The sequence below is a fragment of the Haemorhous mexicanus genome, chromosome 9, assembly GCF_027477595.1.
Source record: "Haemorhous mexicanus isolate bHaeMex1 chromosome 9, bHaeMex1.pri, whole genome shotgun sequence".
Taxonomy (NCBI): Eukaryota; Metazoa; Chordata; class Aves; order Passeriformes; family Fringillidae; genus Haemorhous; species Haemorhous mexicanus.
The window spans coordinates 422,473-443,264 of record NC_082349.1 but is presented as its reverse complement, the minus strand read 5'-3'; the positions used below and the strand labels follow the sequence as shown (position 1 = coordinate 443,264).

General features: G+C 41.6%; 1 protein-coding gene across 1 annotated transcript; it reads left to right on the top strand.

Moving 5' to 3' along the window:
* Positions 1-251: 251 nt before the first annotated feature.
* LHX8 (LIM homeobox 8) lies at positions 252-11,265 on the top strand. Its single transcript, XM_059853486.1, has 8 exons — positions 252-405; positions 604-762; positions 3,531-3,652; positions 5,061-5,281; positions 5,889-5,992; positions 8,499-8,594; positions 9,667-9,850; positions 10,567-11,265. The coding sequence occupies exons 1-8, from the start codon at positions 325-327 to the stop codon at positions 10,641-10,643; spliced, it is 1,044 nt and encodes a 347-aa protein (XP_059709469.1). The 5' UTR covers positions 252-324; the 3' UTR covers positions 10,644-11,265.
* Positions 11,266-20,792: the final 9,527 nt, after the last annotated feature.

The window sequence follows — 20,792 nt, the reverse complement described above, 5'->3', positions numbered from 1 at the left end:
TTAGACTGGGGTGACCGGGGGAAGTCGTGGCAAAAGATTAAGACAAGTGAGGGGGTTCTCAGGGGGGTTGTTTTTTGTTGTTGTTTATGTTGGGGGGGTTCCGCGCCTCCTCCCCTCACTAAATCCACACGGGCTCGCTAGTGGAGATAACGGCCCCGCCGCGCTGGAAGGCGGGTTCTGTGCAGGAGGTGAGGCCAGCGGGGCAGGTCCACCCACTTGAAAACAAAACTTTTTTCCTGCAGGCGCTGAGAGCAGAGACCGGCGCGGGGTCCCCGGAGCCGGCTCGCCGCCCCGCCGGGGGCTGGTATGTGGTAGGGTAGGGCCATGTATTGGAAGAGTGACCCGATGTTCGTCTGCAGGCTGGAGGACAAGGACTTACCCGCGCTCGGGGGCCCGGCGGAGAAGGTGCGCGGGGAGGGGGGGGGCTGCGCGGCTCGGGCGCCTGGTGCAGGCGGGTCTGTGGCCTCGGCCGTGGCGCTCCCGCCGGTGCCGCCGCCACCAGGGTCCTGGCGGGACCTACAGGCGTCGGTGGGCCAGACCGGGCCGGCGCGGGGCTCCTGGGCGTGGCGGGGCGCTGACCGTGGTCTCCCCGCATTCCCGCAGGCCAGCCCCGCAGCAGCTGACGAGGACTCCTGCTCTTCCTCCGCTGCCCTGTCGCCCTCGTCATCGCCGCGGTCCATGGCCTCAGGCTCAGGCTGCGCCCCTGGCAAGTGCGTGTGCAGTAGCTGCGGCCTGGAGATTGTGGACAAGTACCTGCTCAAGGTAAGGGTGCCCGACCCGGACCCCTCTTAGTCTGGCGACTTCCACCGCTGAAGCCGGAGGGCGGCCCGCTTAGGTAGAGCCTACCCCGATTGCCGGTAGTGCCTGGAGAGCCTGGGGGAACCGGGTCCGGTGGGATCCGGGGGTACAGCCCTCCGGGTTCGCCCTATCGCTACGGCTCAGCCCTCCCCTCCCGGACGACGCGGAGCTGCCGCGGACACGGGAGCGCGGAGTCCCAGCGCGTTTGTTCGCGGTGCTGGGGACAGAGAAGGGACCCTAGCTGCTGTCGGTGTTTCTGGTGACGCTATTTACGCTGGGCTGCGTGTTCCTGACGCACCGGGAGAAGCAGGGAAGCGAATGGGAACGGGGTGCCCCGGCCGCGGCAATTCCCACTCTCTCTCGGTCAGATGGCGGCGGCGCGACCTGCATTTTACTGGCATAGGTCTGGGCGGAACGTCGTGGGTAGTGGGTCTCAAAGCTCAGAAATGCCTCTTGAGAAATGGAATAAGTTATTCCTGCAAAACGTGGTTAACTAACATATTTGAAGGAAACGAGCTGCATGCGTGCAGGGCAGTTCTCTTGTCTTAGCAATCAGAATCGAGTAAGATAATTTAAAAACAAACAAAACCAAGTGGCTTTAAATATGAAGTGTTACTGCGGGGGGAGGTGTGAGGGGAAAGTTTATTTGCTTTTCACATTATAGCTGTTAAAATTATTCTGGGTCAGAATTTTGCCATCTTTCCTCTCAAAATTAAGAGTTACGATCATGGTAGAAGTTGGTTGATTCCATCAATCTTAAACAAAGTTGTTGTATAGTTGCAAAGTAATAGTGGGTGACACCCCTGGAAGCGCATCTGTGGTGTTGTTAAATCATCCAGTTAGGTCTTGGTTGAGGTGGGGAGGTCTAAGGAAAATGCCTGCTGGGGCTAGTGTTCACTTAAAATGGGGCTGGCGCAGGAGCTGCCGTGCATCCCCGGTTCGGGTGACCCCGTATCCCTTGCAGTAGCTTAGGCTGGCAAAGAACAGGCGGGTGGACAAGGAACGAAATTGACTTGAACTCAGTTTCAGTTCTGTTAACTTCCTTGGCGTTTTGGCAGCTCATTTATAGTTTACTGAACACTGTTGTGTCCTATCTGAGCAACCAGGATAACGGGACTTGGAGCAAAAGACCTCTAAATTATTTAGCCTTGAGTTTAAATTAGCTGTCACTGCTTCTTGTGTAGGCAGAGAGGAACCGATGCTGGTATGCTACTGTCCAGCAGCAGTGCACCTTTCAACTTCATCCCTGTCAACTGACAAACAGGAACACAGACAAACGACATTAAATGCAACAGCCACGGAAGTTGCTGGTGCCCTGCTCTTTGGAAGAGTGTTGATCTCTGAAGAAGAGGTAGCTGGCCTTGAGAGGCTGGGATGTCAGCTCACGTTGTGCAGAGCTGCGTGCCGGGGCTCGGGGCAGACCTAGGGAGGCCTAGGGAGCCTTGGCCCAGCAGGACTGGCCGCAGGGCCGGCTCAGTCTGGCTCAGCACTGCCCCTCCCCTCTGGGCCCTTTCTGAGAGGTGGTTAGGAGGGTGAGTTTGGTGATAGCTAGCAACTGCTATCAACAGTTTCATCTATTGTGCTGTAAACTTGTCAGCATATGGGAAGGTGGCTGCCAACAAGGATAAGGGTTAGGAAAGCATTGGGCAAACTGTAGTATTACAGCCTGAAGAATGACTGAACTGGGTGATCCCAGCATGGGTGTTGGAGTGCGTGCCTTGCCTTCTCTGAGGTTTGTCTGGCCATGCTCTGGCGAAAGGCACATTCCGGATTACCTCAAATCTGCTTTTCCATAGGGAGTACATGGGCTGTTTGGTATGAGATGAGAAATTGGCTCAGTGGGGAAAAAGAAATTGAAACGTAATCATTTTTGCATTTTCAGAATTCCTCCTATACAGTATGGGATTTTTCAGAGGGTTATTAATTAATTTTTGTGATCACTGGGAGTCTTGGGTTGTCAAATGATTTATTAGGTGATGTGCGATGTCTGCTCAATTAAGAGTTCCTTTTATAGAAAAGTAGAAATTCAAATAATTGCTCTAGTTTTATTTATTTTATATGCCCCAAAATGATATGTAAGTTTCCAAAAATGCTGATCTCTACTGCATTCCATGACTATGTTTAGTTTTGCTATGGACATAATAAAGAAATATTGAACTTGTTATTAAAACACCTGCTACTGTTTTGAAACTCAGATGCCATTCACCAATTTTGCTGTAACAGAAACATGGCAGATGGAGGAGTGGTTCATGGTGTATTTCTATTTGACAGACCTTTTTCTCCTTTAATACTCATGTTTTAAAATTTTAAATAACTTTGCAATGTTAGTTTTTTGTTAGGCAGGAATTTATACAGACAAGGAAATAGAAGCGTGTAAGTTAATTGCCTTTCCAAGATCACATAAGGCCAAAACTTGCTCTCTTACTCTAATGCTATGAGAACAGAACTGGGCACAAAACACCTGCATGGAACTTTTATCTCTTGCTTCCTCTTCTACTGTTTTTAATTACAAACCCATGAAAGCTCATTCTGAAGACTTGGATCAAATTAGTTTACCTTCAATATACATGCAGTTCTATAGGGAAAGCATTTTGCATTCAAGATAATTTTTCTGTGAATCATGGTGCGTATAACTTTTGATCATTTCTGGAAAAAAACCAGGGTTTGTAAATATAAAATGCAATATTGGTAGCACAGGTATTGAGGGATGGTTTTTTGTTGGGTTTTTGCAGGTAAATGACCTCTGCTGGCATGTGCGCTGCCTCTCATGCAGCGTTTGCAGAACATCCCTGGGAAGGCACACCAGCTGCTACATCAAAGATAAAGATATCTTCTGCAAACTTGATTATTTCAGGTATATCATACAGGAATATAATTTATCAGATAACTTGTTATACTTGCTTGTTGCTTTTCACTTCAGCCACAACTGGAATTCACTTGAGACTTTTTCTTTTGCTAGGTTTATTTTCAGCAGTTTAAACTATGACTTTTCTTGAGGAGGGACTTGGGGAACCCTAAGTCTGTGTAACGTGACCTCCTGCTAAGTCTCTAATCTGCCCTTCCCCTGTTGCACATAGCTGCTGTATTTACACCATCACTTACTCGTGTATGCACTGGGGCAAAAAAATGTCAGAGTCCCTGCCACAATATGGTTGTAAAGCCATTGTGTGTGCAAAGAATCCTCCTTGGACAATGCTGGCTGAGAACGCAATGAAAAATTGAGATGATCTGTTGGAGCAGTGCTTCACTGGTGTAGGGTTTAAGGTATCACAAGGAGCTGTAAAATCAACCCAGAATAAATCCCATTATATTTAAAAGAAGTTTTCAGCAGTTGTACCTTTGTGATCAGTTTGATTTACAATGTGATTCTTTCAAAATTACGGGCTAATCTTGCAAGGAATAATATTATTTGTGTTGGCAATGTAGTATTGAGGATGCAAAGACTTTGATCCAGAAAGCTGCAAAAATTGCTGCTGTTAATTTTGATGTGATTGCTAGTACTTCTCTAGTCTGATTGCTAGACCAAACTATATCTGGGATTCTCAGCTGTGCAGTGAATAGATTGCATCCAGCTAGTCAAGTTTGAGACATAGTGCGAGGGGGCAAGCTGGGTGCTGTAAACTTCTGAAAAAACTAAATTTTGTGGGACTTGAAAAAAATATGGGTCTGCAAAGATCTTCAGGACAAATTCTTATCTAAATAATCAACATACTTTCCTCTTCAAAGAGAAATTTTCTAGTGTAATAATGCAGATTTTTTTAGTTTATTTAAAAATCATAGTGTGATGTGAATTGAGGAAATACCTATGAAGATGCAGGTATTCTCCCATCTGCTGAAGATGCTAAAGCTTAGTAAAGGCGTAATCTAGCTAAATATATTAGTTCAGACTACCACTAGAGTAGTGTGAAACACATTTGAAAAATTGGAAGAATTTTGAAGAGTCTGCTGTTTCCATCTTTCAGCTTTTAAGAGTAATTATCTTTATAAAAGGAATGATGAGGAGTTATGAATTCATGTAGCAGTTAAAATGCTTTCGTTTTTCTCATCGCCTTCTGAAAATACTAACCTCTGTATTTCAGTAGCGCCTTGCCTTAAGCTATCCTATAGAAACTTGCCGATTTTCTTTTCTTTTTGCAATGCCAGCGCAGTCATGCAGTGGGCTTCAGCTGCGCGGCCACAACCCGCTCACCTCTAATCCTGCCGGAGCCTGGCTTTGCCCGAGTCGGGGTCTAAGTCTCCCCCGGCTGCCGTTCTCTTTGCAGGCGCTACGGCACTCGCTGCTCCCGCTGCGGGCGGCACATCCACGCCACCGACTGGGTGCGGCGGGCCAAGGGGAACGTGTACCACCTGGCGTGCTTCGCCTGCTTCTCCTGCAAGAGACAGCTCTCAACCGGAGAGGAGTTCGCTCTGGTCGAGGAGAAAGTCCTTTGCAGAGTACATTACGACTGCATGCTGGACAATTTGAAAAGAGAAGTTGAAAATGGTAACATACTGCTTAAGAACTATGTTTGTGGTTCAGATTTAATTAAATTGTTGGGGTTTGCTCCATTTTCCTTACTGGGAGATAATTGACTGGTTTTACTAAGACTGGAAGCACAGGTACTCGAATCAAAGTAATGGTAAATTATTTCACGTTCAGGAGATTTTATTTGGGTGTTTTTGTTTTTGTTTTTGTTTTTTTGTTGTTGTTGTTTGGGTTGGGTTTTTTTGTTTGGTTGATATTTTGGCTGTAGCTTCTTTGGGTTTGGGGGGTTGTTTGTTTGTTTTGTTTTAGTGCTTTTGGTTTTTTGTTTGTGGTTTTTCGGGTTTTTTAAGTCTGCAGAACTTGTTTTGTATCCTAAGGAAAATAAAATGTCAGCATATCCTGTTGATAAAATATCATGTTAGATTTATTTCTTCCCTCACTTGCAAGGGAGTTGTTTAGGGCATAATGTGTTATGATGCTAGATCAATTGAATTTTGAATAGATTATGGGTTTTTTGAAGCTGAAATTCAGCTGATCAGCTCCTGTTGGTTATTGTTAGAGAACAGTCTGAATTACAGCGACATTGTGACTAGAAGGCAGTGTTGTTTTCTTTTTAATGTTTCAGGTAATGGGATTAGTGTGGAAGGAGCATTACTAACAGAACAAGATGTTAATCATCCAAAACCAGCAAAAAGAGCTCGGACCAGCTTCACAGCAGATCAGCTCCAGGTAGAGACAGTGCTAAAAACTTGTGTAGCTCGGGTTAATGCAGGACATGGGTGCTGAACCAATAGAAAGTTTTATGCATACAGGGGGAAAGAAAAGCTTGAATGCTTTAAACTATTTCATAAACTATCAAGACACAGCATGCTTCTGGAAGTTTAACAGGAAATAGTACTCTTCAGGCTTTTTATTTCCCTGGGGGAAGGTTGTAATTCTGAAGAGTGAAAACAAAAAAGGTGGTTCTATTTGATTGCTCGATGACATCTATTTAATCAGCCATTTACATAACTAAGCATAATATAAACAAAATATTTTTTAGATTATGTAATGCGAAAAGTTGTACTGAAGATGGATACTGTATGTGACTTCAAGACATTAATAGGATGGAAGTTGGAATTGTTGTAGTGCCTGCAGCTCCTGCACTTTCCAGGTTTCTTGTCTTTTTGTTGCCTTGACAAGAGTTAACTTCTATTGAGACAGTCCAGAGCTACCTCAAACGCTAGATAACCACTTAAATTAGCTTTCTAGGGGAAAGGTCTAAGATAGGGCCAGCTTCCAATGAAAGAGGGGATGGTAAGACAATATTTAGAGGTTTTAACCTGTAGTGAGAAGAAAGCTGTGACTTTCTACCTAATCCTGGCTGTACATCCTTGCCTTTAGTTTAACAGGTCTTTGAATTTCTGGTCACAATGTGAGTTATTTTGTTGGCCTGTCCTCTAATACTGAAAGCAGTTGAGAAACTCATCTTGAGGTGTAATAACATGTGAGGTGTTAAAGTAGTGCTATACAAAAGGGCAGGGAGTTGTTCAAAGCTTGGGTTCCTTGTATAGTTGTGACTGGAGACAGGAGGTGGTGTTAACACAAAACAAGCTTGTAAGCAATGATCCAGCTGGGTGCACAGGGCAAGGGCTCTGGACATTGAGCTTGAACTTCAGCAAAAGGGAACTTTTTTCCCCAGCAGAAGCTGAAAGGCAGATAAGACCAGCCACTAGGATGGGAACTGTATTCAGGGGTTCTTCCCAGCTGCTGTCCTTGAAACTTCTGTGTTCCCTTCTTTTCCTGCTTAAAGTAGATTGTAACACACTTTAGCAGGTGTTTGAGGTGTAATGGCATCTTGTTATTTAATGATACTTTATATGTGCTTTCTGCACCTCTCTATCTATCCTCGAGGCTGCTGTAAGACTTTACTTCTAATAAGAGAAACACTGGGATAAGTGCACTGCCAGAGTGGCAGCATGTAATTACCTCACAAAGTACTTGTACAAAAGAATGTCCACACTTTTTTAATGGTTTTGTTCTTTAGCACCTCCCAGGACATAAAAAGACTTCAAGAGAGCTGGAGAGGCAGTTTGGACAAGAGCCTGGAGTGTCAGGACAAGGGGGAATGACTTCCACTGCCAGAGGGCAGGGATGGATGGGGGATATTGGGCAGGAATTGCTCCCTGTGAGGGTGGGCAGGCCCTGGCACAGGTGCCCAGAGCAGCTGGGGCTGCCCCTGGATCCCTGGCAGGGCCCAAGGCCAGGCTGGACACTGGGGCTGGAGCAGCCTGGGACAGTGGGAGGTGTCCCTGCCATGGCATAGGATTGGAACAAGGTGAGCTTTTAAGGTACCTTCCAACCCAAACAAGTCTGTGATTCTATGAAAAATTACAAAAGTAAATAGTTTCTGAATGTGGAAAGTAATAGTCCGAATCCTCAAAGATGAAGCCAGGTGAAGTGTGATGGGTCAAAAATCCAAAAAACAAAATAATACTTTGAAATTGCTGAAGACACCAGGCAGAAATCCATGAAGCCCTACTTTCATAAACAGACCAAATCCTTAAAGCCTGTGAAAGTCTTCAGGATAAAGGCCAAATTGACATTTACTTCCTCAGAAAAAAAGGTGTAATTTATATTCTTAAGACAAGTGCTGACTTCAGTTTTCTGTCAAAAGATGAGTAACCAAACCGTCAGAAAGGTCAGGTCAGCCACAATTGAGCCTGTTTCTTGGGCTGGTGAAAGACAGAGGAAACACAGAGCATTCCTGCATCCTCCATGGAGACAAAAAGATCAATTACCCCATACAACATAGGATGCAGGTAGTGATTGACAGGTTCAGAGAGGTGGATCATGGCTCATGCCTTTCTTATGCTGTGGTCTGCTGCTGTAGGTGTTTATTGAGCATATTTGAGTTGATTTGCAATAAATTTTCTCCTATAGTTCTTTTAATGCAGTCTTACAGAGGACTTCTTCCAGGTTTTACTACTGCCAAGCAGAATGGGTTTCTCTAATTTCTGGAATGTCACAGCTCACTCAAGCATAGCAAGGACTCAAGGACTTGTACTTTGGCTTTAGGAGTTGTTTGGGGGGGTTTTTTGTTTTTGTTTTTTTTTTTTAATGTATTGGGTACTCTCTAGAGAATAGTGATCTAGCTTCCTGAAGATAGGCAAGGAGTAGTACCATAATCTGAAAATACTGTCTAATGTGGCTTTCAGCACAATTGCTCCTACAATCTCATATCTTGCCTTTTCAGGTTATGCAAGCACAGTTTGCTCAGGACAACAATCCAGATGCACAAACACTTCAGAAGCTGGCAGAAAGAACAGGCTTGAGCAGGCGTGTTATACAGGTAACAGTGTGAAGTTACTTGACTCACGGTCTGGTACTCATCCATTGGAGATGCTCAACCACAATTTTTTTTCTGAGGTTATTCTAACATGGAGAAAGATCCTAATCCCTTTTAACTCTGGACAACATCCTTAGTCAGGAATAGGTCTAGAAAACAAGCACTGTAATTTGGAAAACTTGCTGTATTCCTCTAGCACTTTGTGTGAAGGGATTAAGCCTTCTAGGAAGAAACTTTTCAGCCTAAACAGTATAGAAATTGGTATTAATTTATTCCAAATATATTTTGACTGTAGCAGTCTGTTCCTAAGACCTGCACTCTTTTTGAAAGCACCTGTGGTATGACATTAGGAGCAAGTGAATATCTAGTCATTTGTTCTAGAGAGCAGAGTTAAAATATATACCCATGCCAACCAAAACTGAAACACAGACTTGGAATCCTTGCTTGAAGACGTCTCTCAGCAAAAATATGGATGCATTTTTTTAAAATCACATACATAAATGTGATTTTAAAAAATAATATAAATTATATATTTATATGTTAATATAAATAAAAATAAATTTTGAGCTTCCTTGGCTCATTCTAGCTGGAAGATTGACAGAGTGTTTCTACAGAAATGAGGTATCTGGCTGCAGCCATCAATCCTTAAAAAAAAAAAAAAAAAGGAAGTCTTTTCCATGTGAAAAGGCCAAGTGGGTATTGTATGTGAAAGATGCTTTGCTGTCAGCTGTTCTGGCAGGGAGGACACTGTGCCTGGGACGTGCTGGGTGGTGTGGTCCAGGTAGAGCAGGGCTGCAGGTGACGTTGCTTGGCCTGGGGGACACCGGCCCTGGGAGATGCCCAGCCCCTCGCTGTGCCTGTCCCTGTCCTCAGTGGGCTGCTGGGTACTGAAGACTCATTCCTGACTTGTCCACACTTGTATGTTTAGAATGGGTGTTTCTCTATTTGGACTGTCAGCATTGTATCAAAGGCCAAATGAACTATGCCAACTCAGCTTAAGATAAGCTCCAAGGTCGTTTTTGTGGTAGAATTGGATGTGATCTATCAATGCAATGTATGTTTCCCTCTTTTTCAGGTGTGGTTTCAGAATTGCAGAGCACGCCATAAGAAACATGTGAGTCCTAATCATTCATCCACTGCTCCTGTCACAGCAGTTCAGCCCTCCAGGTTGTCTCCACCCATGTTAGAAGAAATGGCATACTCTGCATACGTACCCCAGGATGGGACTATGCTCACTGCTCTGCACAGCTACATGGATGGTAGGTATAACAGCTTTGCTATTTTTCTCCTCATAAAAACATTATCAGCTGTAGCAAGACCACTTTACCTTTCTGATTAAAGAAACCTAATTGATATATCAATACTGTACTTATTATCTATACCTTATTAAGAAAGCAGTAGCTCTTCACTGCAACAGCATGGTTGAAGATCTGAGTGTGAAGATCACTATTTGTGCTTCTTCTAGTCTATTAAAACAAGAATAAGAAAATAAATACTTATTTAAACATCTACTTCATATATTTTAATAATACTTAATTTTAATGAAAACTGTTTGCCACCTGCTCCCTGGCTTTGTCCCATGGACTGTGAGTATGCTCAATCCAGCAAATTCCCTGAGAGCTGCAGCTTTCCTCTCAGTAACTCACAATGGGAGGGAGTGGGAGAGGCTGGTGGTCAAAAGGGCTTCAATCTTTGTCTTATGACTGAGCAAGTCAACAACTTTGGCTCCTATTTGTGATTAGGAGGATTGTAAAGGTTTTGGGAGAACCAGGCTGAGCTGCATTTGTGGCTTGAGCTTGTTTTCCTCCAGAGCAGTGGGGTTAAGGGTGGCCAGTAAGTGGAGGAGTGCAGATGCTGGGTTAGGAAAAACAAAATATGCTGCAGGGTTGGGACAGTGATTACCAGTGGATTTACTGACTTTTAGTCTTTTGCTATTTTCAATGAAATTGACTGGTAAATGTTTCTGTTTTTGTAGCTCATTCACCTACAGCTCTTGGACTTCAGCCTTTGCTACCCCATTCAATGACACAACTGCCACTAAGTCACACCTAATTCCTTTTCATCAGCGGTCTAAACTATTCAAGATGTAACCTTAAGTCACAGTGTATTGAAAAGATCATTGGAAACATATTAATGTCAACTTTTTATTTAACACCCAGAGCATTTTCGAGAAAATTTTTGCCCAGGTATGTACGTCTATTTAGCCTGCAAGACACTTTTATGGATTCTGCATAAGTAACTATTACTTTGTTTACAAGCCTTATTAAACACCTTTTTGTATTGTCTGGAAGTAGTCTGCTCTAGCTATGTGTGTGTTAATTTATTTGTCATCAAAAGAGCACTTTGCCTAAAAGAAAGGACTGACAATTGTGCAAAATGTTTACAATTCTTTGTGAAATTGTAGTTTATCATTAGGTTTGTATTTGTAAGTTATTGCTAAAATTATTACCTGTATTTGAGTTGTGTACAGCCTATATGTTAAAGCTTACTTCTGTGAGTTTACAAAAATTAATTTTGGTTGCAAATATTTTCAAAAAGAACTGAATAAAGTTTCTGCTGTAGCATGCCAAGCAAAAATGTTGCTGTGTCTAGGGTTGAACTGTGATCATTTGTCAAGTGCTTAAATTGAATCTTCAATTTAAGAGAAGGTCCCTGGTATACTGAGGAACATTACACTGACGTCTTTCAGGAGGGCTCACATCTATTTCCATTGATAGTAAAAATCATTTAATGGACTTATATGGATCTTGAAACACTCCAAATATGTGCTATGCAAGTGGGTACATGCAAAGCAGTGCTGCTTCTGAGGATCCACACCTGGAGGGGGAGAAAAACTGGGGACATGCAGGACAGATTTTAAACTGTGACTTGGCAAGTGGAGAACCTGAAGTCACATCTGCTTTAATATTTTGAATCTTTCTTTCTTCAGCTTTTGTTTTCTTCCTTGTTTATATCTTGTGATTTTGTTAAGCAGGGTGATAAATAAGAGGCAATACTTGAATAGTCTACTTTTTTAAAGTAAAATCTAGTTTTTAACTGACCAGTATAAAACTGCATATAAACAATGACTGGAATTCAGTCAAATGTACTACAGTCCATGGTGCTTAGAGCTGTTAATGTGCTAAGACTTACTAGTAGAGCATGTTTTGATACACTAATTTGATGCATAAAAGTTACTACAAATTCAACAGGTTTTTGTCTTCAAAGACTAGTTTCTCTAAATGACTTAAGACAGTTAGATCCCCCTTGCTCACTTAAACTTTATTTGCATCAGAAGGAAACCATACTTTGGAAGGGTGTATGTGTCCACATCCCTTTTTTTTCCTCTCCCAACTATGCATTAGTCTCTATTCTGAAATTCCTTAATGGTGCTGGTCAAACCATTTCAATTTGGAAAAGGTAGTGTTCTCTGTTGATGACTTTTGTGAGTAGAACTTTGATGGCAAGCTCTGAATTGATAAAGTTCTGTAAGTTACATGCTGGCACTGTTTCAAGTGCTGCTCACAGAAGTCTGAGCTAATCTGTGTAGCCAAAACAATCTCCAGCAGTTTAAGGCTTTTTTTATCCTGCCTTTTTTTAAACTTTTTTTTTCACAAAACACTCAAGATTGGGGCTGTAGTGGAACTTGACTGAGCTTACATTTATTTGAGCATACATAACTTCTAAGTTAAATGCCCTGGGTAGAATACTGAATTCCAGATGCCATTTTCAGTACCTAAGCCAGCTCCAGATATCTGCATGCTACTAAAGTACATGTGTAGCAGTAGACAAACTACTTTTTGTTCATTTGTCTGATATGCTGAAGTTTTACCAGTTAAATGCTAAATAATGTTAATTTAGATATTAACAGAAATTGGAAATTTGAAATGCAACATGGGCACTTGCACTGAGCCCCTTTAAGGAAAAGTAATTATTCAGTCTCATTTGAAGAACTGAGTAGCTTCGGTTTGTCTGAAACAAAAGAAAGTTTAAGCTTATTTATGAAACACCTCCTTCTGTTCAGTTCCAAAGTCAGAACAGGATTAAAGTACATGGGGGACCAATTTTCCTATTTCCTTATGAAAATGGGAAGCAGGAGCATTGATCTTTTGCTCCTGTTGAGCACATGAGCAGATATTTGTTTGTTAAAAGCCATGTGAGATATTTGTGGGTGGGGCTGGGAGAATGCAGACTGCATTGAAAAGAGGAGACTGCAGCAGAAAACCTGGGCTTTGAGTCTTCCTTTGCCAGTGCCAGAGCCATCAGGAGCTGGTGCTGGGCTGACAGAGTTATTTTTGAAACTCTGCCATACTGCAACAGAAACCAATCCGCTTTCTGAATGATGTAACACCTGCCATCACAAACTGTACCAATATTATTTCCCAGGTTAATCTCATGGAAGAAAGATGTCTCCTGCTGCAAGTCTCCCACAACCAAAGGCCATTACCAAAATAGGGGAAACAGGACAAGTAACAGTATACAAGTATATAAAAAAATACACATTTTCTTATTTTAAAATTAGGCCATTGCATGCTTAAGGTAGCTATTCCATTAAAAAAAATCACAAAGGGAAGAGTTTGAGTTTTCTTTAATATAGGTTAGCAGGCCATTCAAGTAAATTATTCATAAAAATATAATTTAAATGCTATGTCAGCTGCAATACACTGAACACAGGAATTACTAGCAGCCACTTTTTTTTTTTACTGTTTTCAGAAACAATCAGCAGAAATACTAGGATTCCTGTAATATGGATACAGGCATTTAGCCAAAATATGATTTTAAGATCAAAGAAGTGTATATCTATGTTATGCATTGTTAAATGCATAAAAATGTTACCTTTCAGCATGCACTTTGATCTTCAGTGTCTCTGCAGGAATCTGTGCAGGTGACTGGGTGGGCTGGGATGTTCAGACATGCTCCACTCATACATTCAAATATGCCAGTGCAGGTTTATCACTGCATCAGTTCAGAAAGTTGCCACTACAATACAAGAGCCGCTAATATAAAACTCACAAAGAGTTTAACAACAAATTTTTAAGCTCTGGTGACCCAGAACCACTACAGCTGACTGTTATACTTTGATTTGTTGTCTGTTTTGGACCATTGCTAAGTGTTCTCAAAAAAGCAACCCACTTGTGAATTTAAACATACCAATGTCATGACTGTTCAAATTGTCAGTATTTCTGTAAGAAAGGTGGAACTTTGTAAACTAAAACAAACAAACAAAAAGTAAAATAAAAACTCCTAAACCCTTATGACATTATCATTTGGAGCAAAATAAGTATAGACCTTTCTCCTGGGAGGACTGAGGCTTTTCCAAACTTAGCCTCTTTCAGACTCTAAAATTAAAACAGATTGCCCAGAGATCCCAGCCAAACCAACAGAAATGAGAACCTGGGACTTAATGAAATGAAAGTTGATTCAAGACAGGAAATTGAGTTGGTCAGATGTGTTGAAAATGATGGCAACCAGAAACTACATTACAAAGCTCTGAATAAAACAATCCTTTCCTTCTTTAAGCCATCTGCAGATGTGTGGATTTGCAAAGGAACATGCCAGGTTATTGCAGAAAATGCACCAAAAGCAACATGCATCTGCAAAGTCAAACCACAAAGACAGTACACATCAGATGCTGGTTGAGACAAAACCAGAAATATCTTCATTCTGTATTAATCACCAGGGTCTGTTTGACTGTAACAGGTCGATTACATTACCATTTCCTCCTTTAGCAGAAATTTCAGTCAGACCATACCACTGCTGCACTGTTACTGTGGCCCAGAGTAACTGCAGAACAAGGACAACTCGTGGTGCCAGAGCAGAGTGAGGCAGCCTCTTTTCCCCCCTTCCTGAGCAGCTGGCACCAGTGCTGGAGAGGGCACCTCCCTGGGCAAGGTGCTCAGAACATAGGTGCTTCCCAAAACAAGCCTACTGACTGAAAATGAGTAGCCATGCTGCGTTCCATCAAGAGGTGAATGGGTCACTGGTCCACGTTCCAGGGCTGCCAGGGAGACCTGCACCGTATGACATTCCTCTTGGCTAACCAAAAAGAACAAACTGTGCAAAAGTAGCATCCCTAGAAAAGACTGGAGAGCAGACTACTCCTGCATGAGAAAAAGCTCCATGTAGGCTTTGAACTAATCTGGGTGTGGATTAAAGTTTCTATGGCATACAGCCAACATTAGATTTAAATGTAATATGAATAGTAAGAAAACCATGTGAGATAAAAAACCCATCAGTCTGAAAACAAATTTTAAAAGAGGCAAGAAAGCAATTTTGTTAGTAAACCTGACATTTTCTGAAGGAGGACAACGAAACTAATAGCTGCAGTCAGTTCCAACAGGCTGCATGTGTTAACAGGAGATACTGATAGTTCAAAAAAATAAAAATGTCCAGATTTTAATCAAAATAACAACATACATATGAGACACATAGTAAAGGTCCTCTATGCTCCAGAATCCCCTTAAAATAACTTTAATATTACAATTTACCTTCCATTGTCTGGGGACACTATATTAGATTCTTCAAGGCTATACATGATCACTTGAACTCAATATTCTTTAACCTACAAAATGCTTTACTGCTATTGTTACTTTCTGGCAGTAAAAAAAAATGAAAAAAAATTGAACTTCATAGCAATGTTTTACAGAACAAAATGCATGCAGGTTTTGTTTGCCAAATTTGCATCAGATTAAATGTTAAAAAAGAAAAAAAAACAAACAGAACAAATAAAAGGGAAACAAAAGTAAATACGCTTTCATGGAGATTTACCATAGAACAGTAGTGTCTTTTATCTCTTCCAAGCAACTGTAATGTACCTCTTCTCATGGGGCATGGTCTTGGTCAGTTTAGCTGCTAATCTGGGCTCAGGGAACACCAATCTTCCTCTAAAGATCACTTGTGCTTGTTCACCTTTCACTGTCTAATTTGGACTGAACTGGCCCACATCTAAACCTCCTAGGCTGTGTCATTCTCCTCTCAATAAGCACTTGCTTTCACAGAACCACAGAATATTCTGAGTTGGAAGGGATCTTCAAAGATCATCAAATGCAGCTCTTAGGTGAAGAGCCCATACAGGGATCAAACCCACAACTTTGTCACAAGTTCCTTTTCCAGCAGCTGCCTACCACCCCTCATGGCACAGAACCTGGGCTGAACAAGAACTGCTACTCATGGCCAGTGACTGGACAGCACAAACCAACCAGTCTACCCACCAACACTGATAGCATTTAACCCTTGCAAAAAATAGCATCATCTAGTATAAGCCTCATACAGACTCATTTTTCCTTAAATGATATATGCTGCAACCATGCATATACTATGTCTGCATGTATTCACTATTCAGCCACTGAATCCCAAATACACAGTCTTACCAGCTTTATTTGCTAACTCAAAAACTTGCTCAAAAATTCAAGGTCTCATTGCAGGGAATGCTGAATGCCAGAAGCAACTTCAGACAAGGCTCCCCACATATGGAATGACTTACAAGGCGTACTTAACCTGAGTCCAAATTCTTGCTTTTTCCCCACTCGAAAGAAGTGCTCCAGTGCTATGTCTGCTGAAATCCATCACTGAAAAGCTTTTGCACGGGGGTTGGTGGTGGCCTTTTCCCTTTCCTGTCCTCCAGAAAAACATATGCAACAGGGTCCTGGCCAGATTGGGAGTCATTTGCCACAGGTCATCTGCCTGTGATACTCAGCCAACTCATGGCGTATAGTAAAGATTTCTTCACTTCTCAAAAAGGCAGGAAAATACGACTATGAGTCTCCTAAACTCCAAAAAAGATTTCTCCTGAGTTCTATGGCATCATTTCAGCCATACACCTTGCTTCATATAAGATCTCAATTCAGATTCAGACAAAACCCAGTATGGTTTATTATTACATTGTTTAAAAAATTTAAATTTAAATGAAAAAAATGTAACAAACAATCCTCCGTCAGCTATAAATAAACCCCAGAATTCTCCCCCAGCCAGGAGCAGCAGCCCCTTCCGGGGCCTCCTCTGCTCTGCTCCTCGGCGGCAGCGCTCGCCCCGCATGCCCTCGGCACCGAGGGCGCCCCTTGTCCCGCTCGGCCCCAGCGCGGCCGGAGCCGCCCCGTCCCCGCTCCGCTCGGCAGAGCCCCCGGCCCGCCCCGCACAGCCCCGCGTACAGCCCGGCGCGGTGCAGACGCACTCCGGCTTGTATCGAAATCTTTATTAGAACAATCCCCAAGAACTGTGAAACGGTGAAGTAACAACAGAATTAAGCACTTCTGTTATCAAAGATATTTAAACAATAGGATTCTATTTCTGCATAGCAGAAGCAATAGGATTTAGAGCTCAAATCATCATGCTCGTGTTAATTCGGTTTTGACAAAACAATACAATCTCAAGAATCATATTAATGAAACCTACCTTTCATTTCTTAAACCTCAAAGAGCCATTTTTATGGCTTTAAAATTCATTACTTAGGACAAATGCATGTGGACATTTTGTAGCATAGAGTAACAGACAATTTTAATACTAATAGCACTAGTGTTACTTGAACATGAAGAAACACTCTAATTGTTTACAGTGCAGTACAAATTACAAATTACCTCAAAAATCATTACCTGTATCAAAAGTTTAAAAATTTGGAACAATTTATAAAATGGTTCCAGAATAGGAAATTATCAATCTTGAAATGGAGAAGGAACCTTATGCTTATAAACACACAAATAGATGTATTACAGTAATATATACGTATTTTTTAGCTTTATTCCTTCTGTTGTAAGTAGCAAGAGCCCAGTTCTACCCACAGTTACACAGGTACAATACACATGATCATTGTAAACAAAAAGCAGAATAGGCCCTACTCAGAAGTCCACTATACCACAAATTAAAGCTATTTTAAAAATCTACTGCATAAAAATGGAACAGTCTTGCATTGTTTTATTTGCAACACTATTGTCACGTTTTCTCCCAGACTACACCATCGATTTTCATAATCTCTCAACAGCAACAGTGTGCTGCATCACACAGTGCAAACACATCTGACATCCTTACTACAGTTGATTTTTTGTTAATCAATTTAAAATAAAGTGTCGATTTTCCTCTTTAGCCTTTTCTGTTTTGTAGTCTACACAGTATAAATGAATATCAAAATGTAAGCCAGGTAAAGTAACAGCCAGTAAGGCACTTTGTCTGCAAGGATACAGCTGTCCAGGCTGAGCAACTGGTCAAAGGGAGACATTCTGGGTTACTCAAAACCAGTCAGCTTATTCTTCATAACCACTTCTCTGACAGCCCACTTGTGGAAGAACGCTTATTGACAATTGAAGAATCAGCCTGACATTGCATCCACCAAAATATTTTTCCTGTTCTACAGCAGAACATGCAATAGGTAAAATATTTCATAAAATACTAATATTTAAAAGAATATTCAGCATCCTTGGATCACCCAAGAATCATCTGCTGAATACTGTTTGGAAAAAAAAAATCCTCATCAGAAGAAATGACCCTATCTTCTTGTTTCTGTGTTTTGTTTCCATGGGGTGTTTTTTTTTGTTTTGTTTTCATGGTTTTGTGTCCGTGTGTGTGTGTGTGCGCACGTAGTGTTTTTTTGTTGAGGTTTTTTTTTGTGTTTTTTCCTTACAAAATTTGAAGGCTTAACATTAAACCTTTGGTATAAAACATGTAAATGAATGCCATTCAGTAATATGCTTTAGGGAGATACAATGAATCCAAACCAAACTAAAAAAACGTGATCACATGGATGTGATAGCAGGTGTTTTCTACTGTCTTGGTTTCTACATTTTGCTTGTTTGTGATCTTGAGAATGTTTTTTTTTTCTACTCATGTAAAAGGGTCTTTCTTCAGATCCACCTGCCTTTCCCCAGCTCCTCCCAGGGAGAAGGTGCCTGGCACGACCCTGAGTCACGCCCCCGACCCTGGCATGCCCTGGGCAGCTCGGGAGCCTGCTGCTTCTGGGGTCCCCCCCGCCTGCACCCACCAGCCCCAGCGCAACTGGCGGCACTGTGGGCACTGTGCCACCAGCCCTGGCGGGCTCGGCACCAAAGCACATGGCATATTTTACCGTGTTCCACTCTCTACAGTAAAAAAGGGAATTTTTAATTTCATACTAAAGCAAGCAACAAAGTAGAAGTCCAAATCCAAAAATGTCAGTATTAGTACCTCCTCTGTGGTGTGCACCTGCAGACTCTGGCCCACAGGATTAATTAGGAACCATGATAATAAGATAGTCTTGAAACATCTTAGGTGAACCTTTCCCAAGTAAATATTTGCATTAATTTTGACTAATTATTAGCAATTTATTTCTAAAAAGCCAATTTCAATATTATATAATTACTACTTACTGAATTTATTGATTACAAAATCTACATGGTATTGCTTTGTATTTTCACAGTTCTCATAATTACACTGTAAGAAAATGGCTTTTAAATTTTCTTCTCAGAAATGATGATCAATTACATTCTAAATACTTTCACAAAATAGTAAGAGGAGCAAATTTATACATATATATAATTTTTACCATATATAAATAATAATACAATTCAAAACTTTCACTTTTAGAAATTCCTTTAGTAAATGCATAGGTTTGTTACAAAAGTTTTCTAATCAAATAACTGTATACTATTTCCTATTATGTTTTATTCCTAGTAAACTCTGTGGTTACATTCATATGATAAAAAAGCAAGTTATATTCAGAAATATGCTTTTTCAATTGAGCTCTCAGTAAGACACTCAGGTCCAGTAGAAATATAGATTATGTAATGCAGTTTCTTTAGCTGAAAATTAATCAGTAGTATTAAAAAAAAAAAAAAGCTTTAGAACATGGATTGTAACAAGAACAACAGCTTCTTTAATCACAGAATGGTTGCACATACCCCCAAAAGTTACTGACTTCATTCACAAAAAATATTAGAATCATGGGGGGGGGGGGGTTGTGCAATCCATACCATGCACATGATGAGAAAGGAATTATGATGATGATGATGATAATGAAAAACTTAATCTCTCAGGAGTCCTTTTTTTTCCCCCAAAGGTGGGATTCCCAGTCCTTCTAAAAGTCAAGTTTCCTCTAGGGTATCTCAGGAGGGGTTACCAAAATCTAAAGGAGCCTATAATCAGTAGCTACATTTGAAACCATATGCCTTTATTTTATAGTCTTGGAGTCCTAAACTGAACCCCTCATTTTTGCTTCAGGGAAAAGGGCTCCAGCATACATTGGACCAAAGAGAAAGCTTACAAGGATACTCCCACCTGTACCTCAGGTGACTGAATTTCAAGATCTTACCATGCCCACGACTGCAAGAGTGTGGATGGTGGTCACTTGTGCATCAACATGACCCCAGACCCATGGCATGAAGGACAGTATTACTGCCTTTGCAGTGATCACAGACATCACAAATCAGAGATGTAAGTTAGACAGCAAAATCCCACTGGGGTAGAGATGGTCAGTAAACTTTCCCCAGAAACTTGCCTTCAAATCATCTGGAAAAGAATTTGCACTTCTTTTTGTGACACCAATGGACATCTAGGGTTAGAAAAGTATTTCCAGGTGCTAAACTCCTGCCACAGAACTGGCAAATGTATGGCATATGGCACTCCTGGAAAGTGCTGGAATAACTTCTTCAATGCACTGGAATCCATGAAAACTAGGGGCAGGCCTCAGTATGGCTGGGTCCTTGGCTCCCCCTGGAGACTAATAAATTAAAATCTTTTTAGCTCCGTCTTGGCAGTAACAGACTTGAAAAACTCTCCAGTGTTAAGACTTCTTCCATCAGCAGAGCTGTTACTTAATGGCAGGGACAGTTCCACTACTGGGAGGGACATAAACCACACCAAATGTTAATGTGCTTCCTACCAGCAGGTGTATTAATGACTTTGTACTGATGACTGGGCAAATTTAACAATCGAAAAGCAAACTAAATCTTTCAGAGCAACTCTCAGTTGTTGAATAATTCACTCTGTACCATGAGAAGATTTGAGTTCAATGTCCTCGTACCTTACTGTGTGAGCCACTGGGAGCATGGAGACGTGCAGCAAGTGCAGCCCCGGCCCTCTGCACCTGCACAGTCATTCCAATGGCTTGGCAGGAGCCCTTTCAAGCTAGGCAGATGCATTGGAACTCCCTGTGCACACACACAGAGCCAAGACTTTCATTCAATGAAAAAAAGGACCGCATTTAGTTTTTCTTCCAGTGAAGCTCAACTTCCTTGTAACACAGAATGCAATCAGAGACTT

Coding starts and splice junctions, on each gene's coding strand:
- LHX8 (XM_059853486.1), top strand. CDS start 325: ATGTATTGGAAGAGTGACCCGATGTTCGTCTGCAGGCTGGAGGACAAG. Junction 8,595..9,666: donor TGAGCAGGCGTGTTATACAG/GTAACAGTGTGA, acceptor CCTCTTTTTCAG/GTGTGGTTTCAGAATTGCAG. Junction 9,851..10,566: donor TCTGCACAGCTACATGGATG/GTAGGTATAACA, acceptor CTGTTTTTGTAG/CTCATTCACCTACAGCTCTT.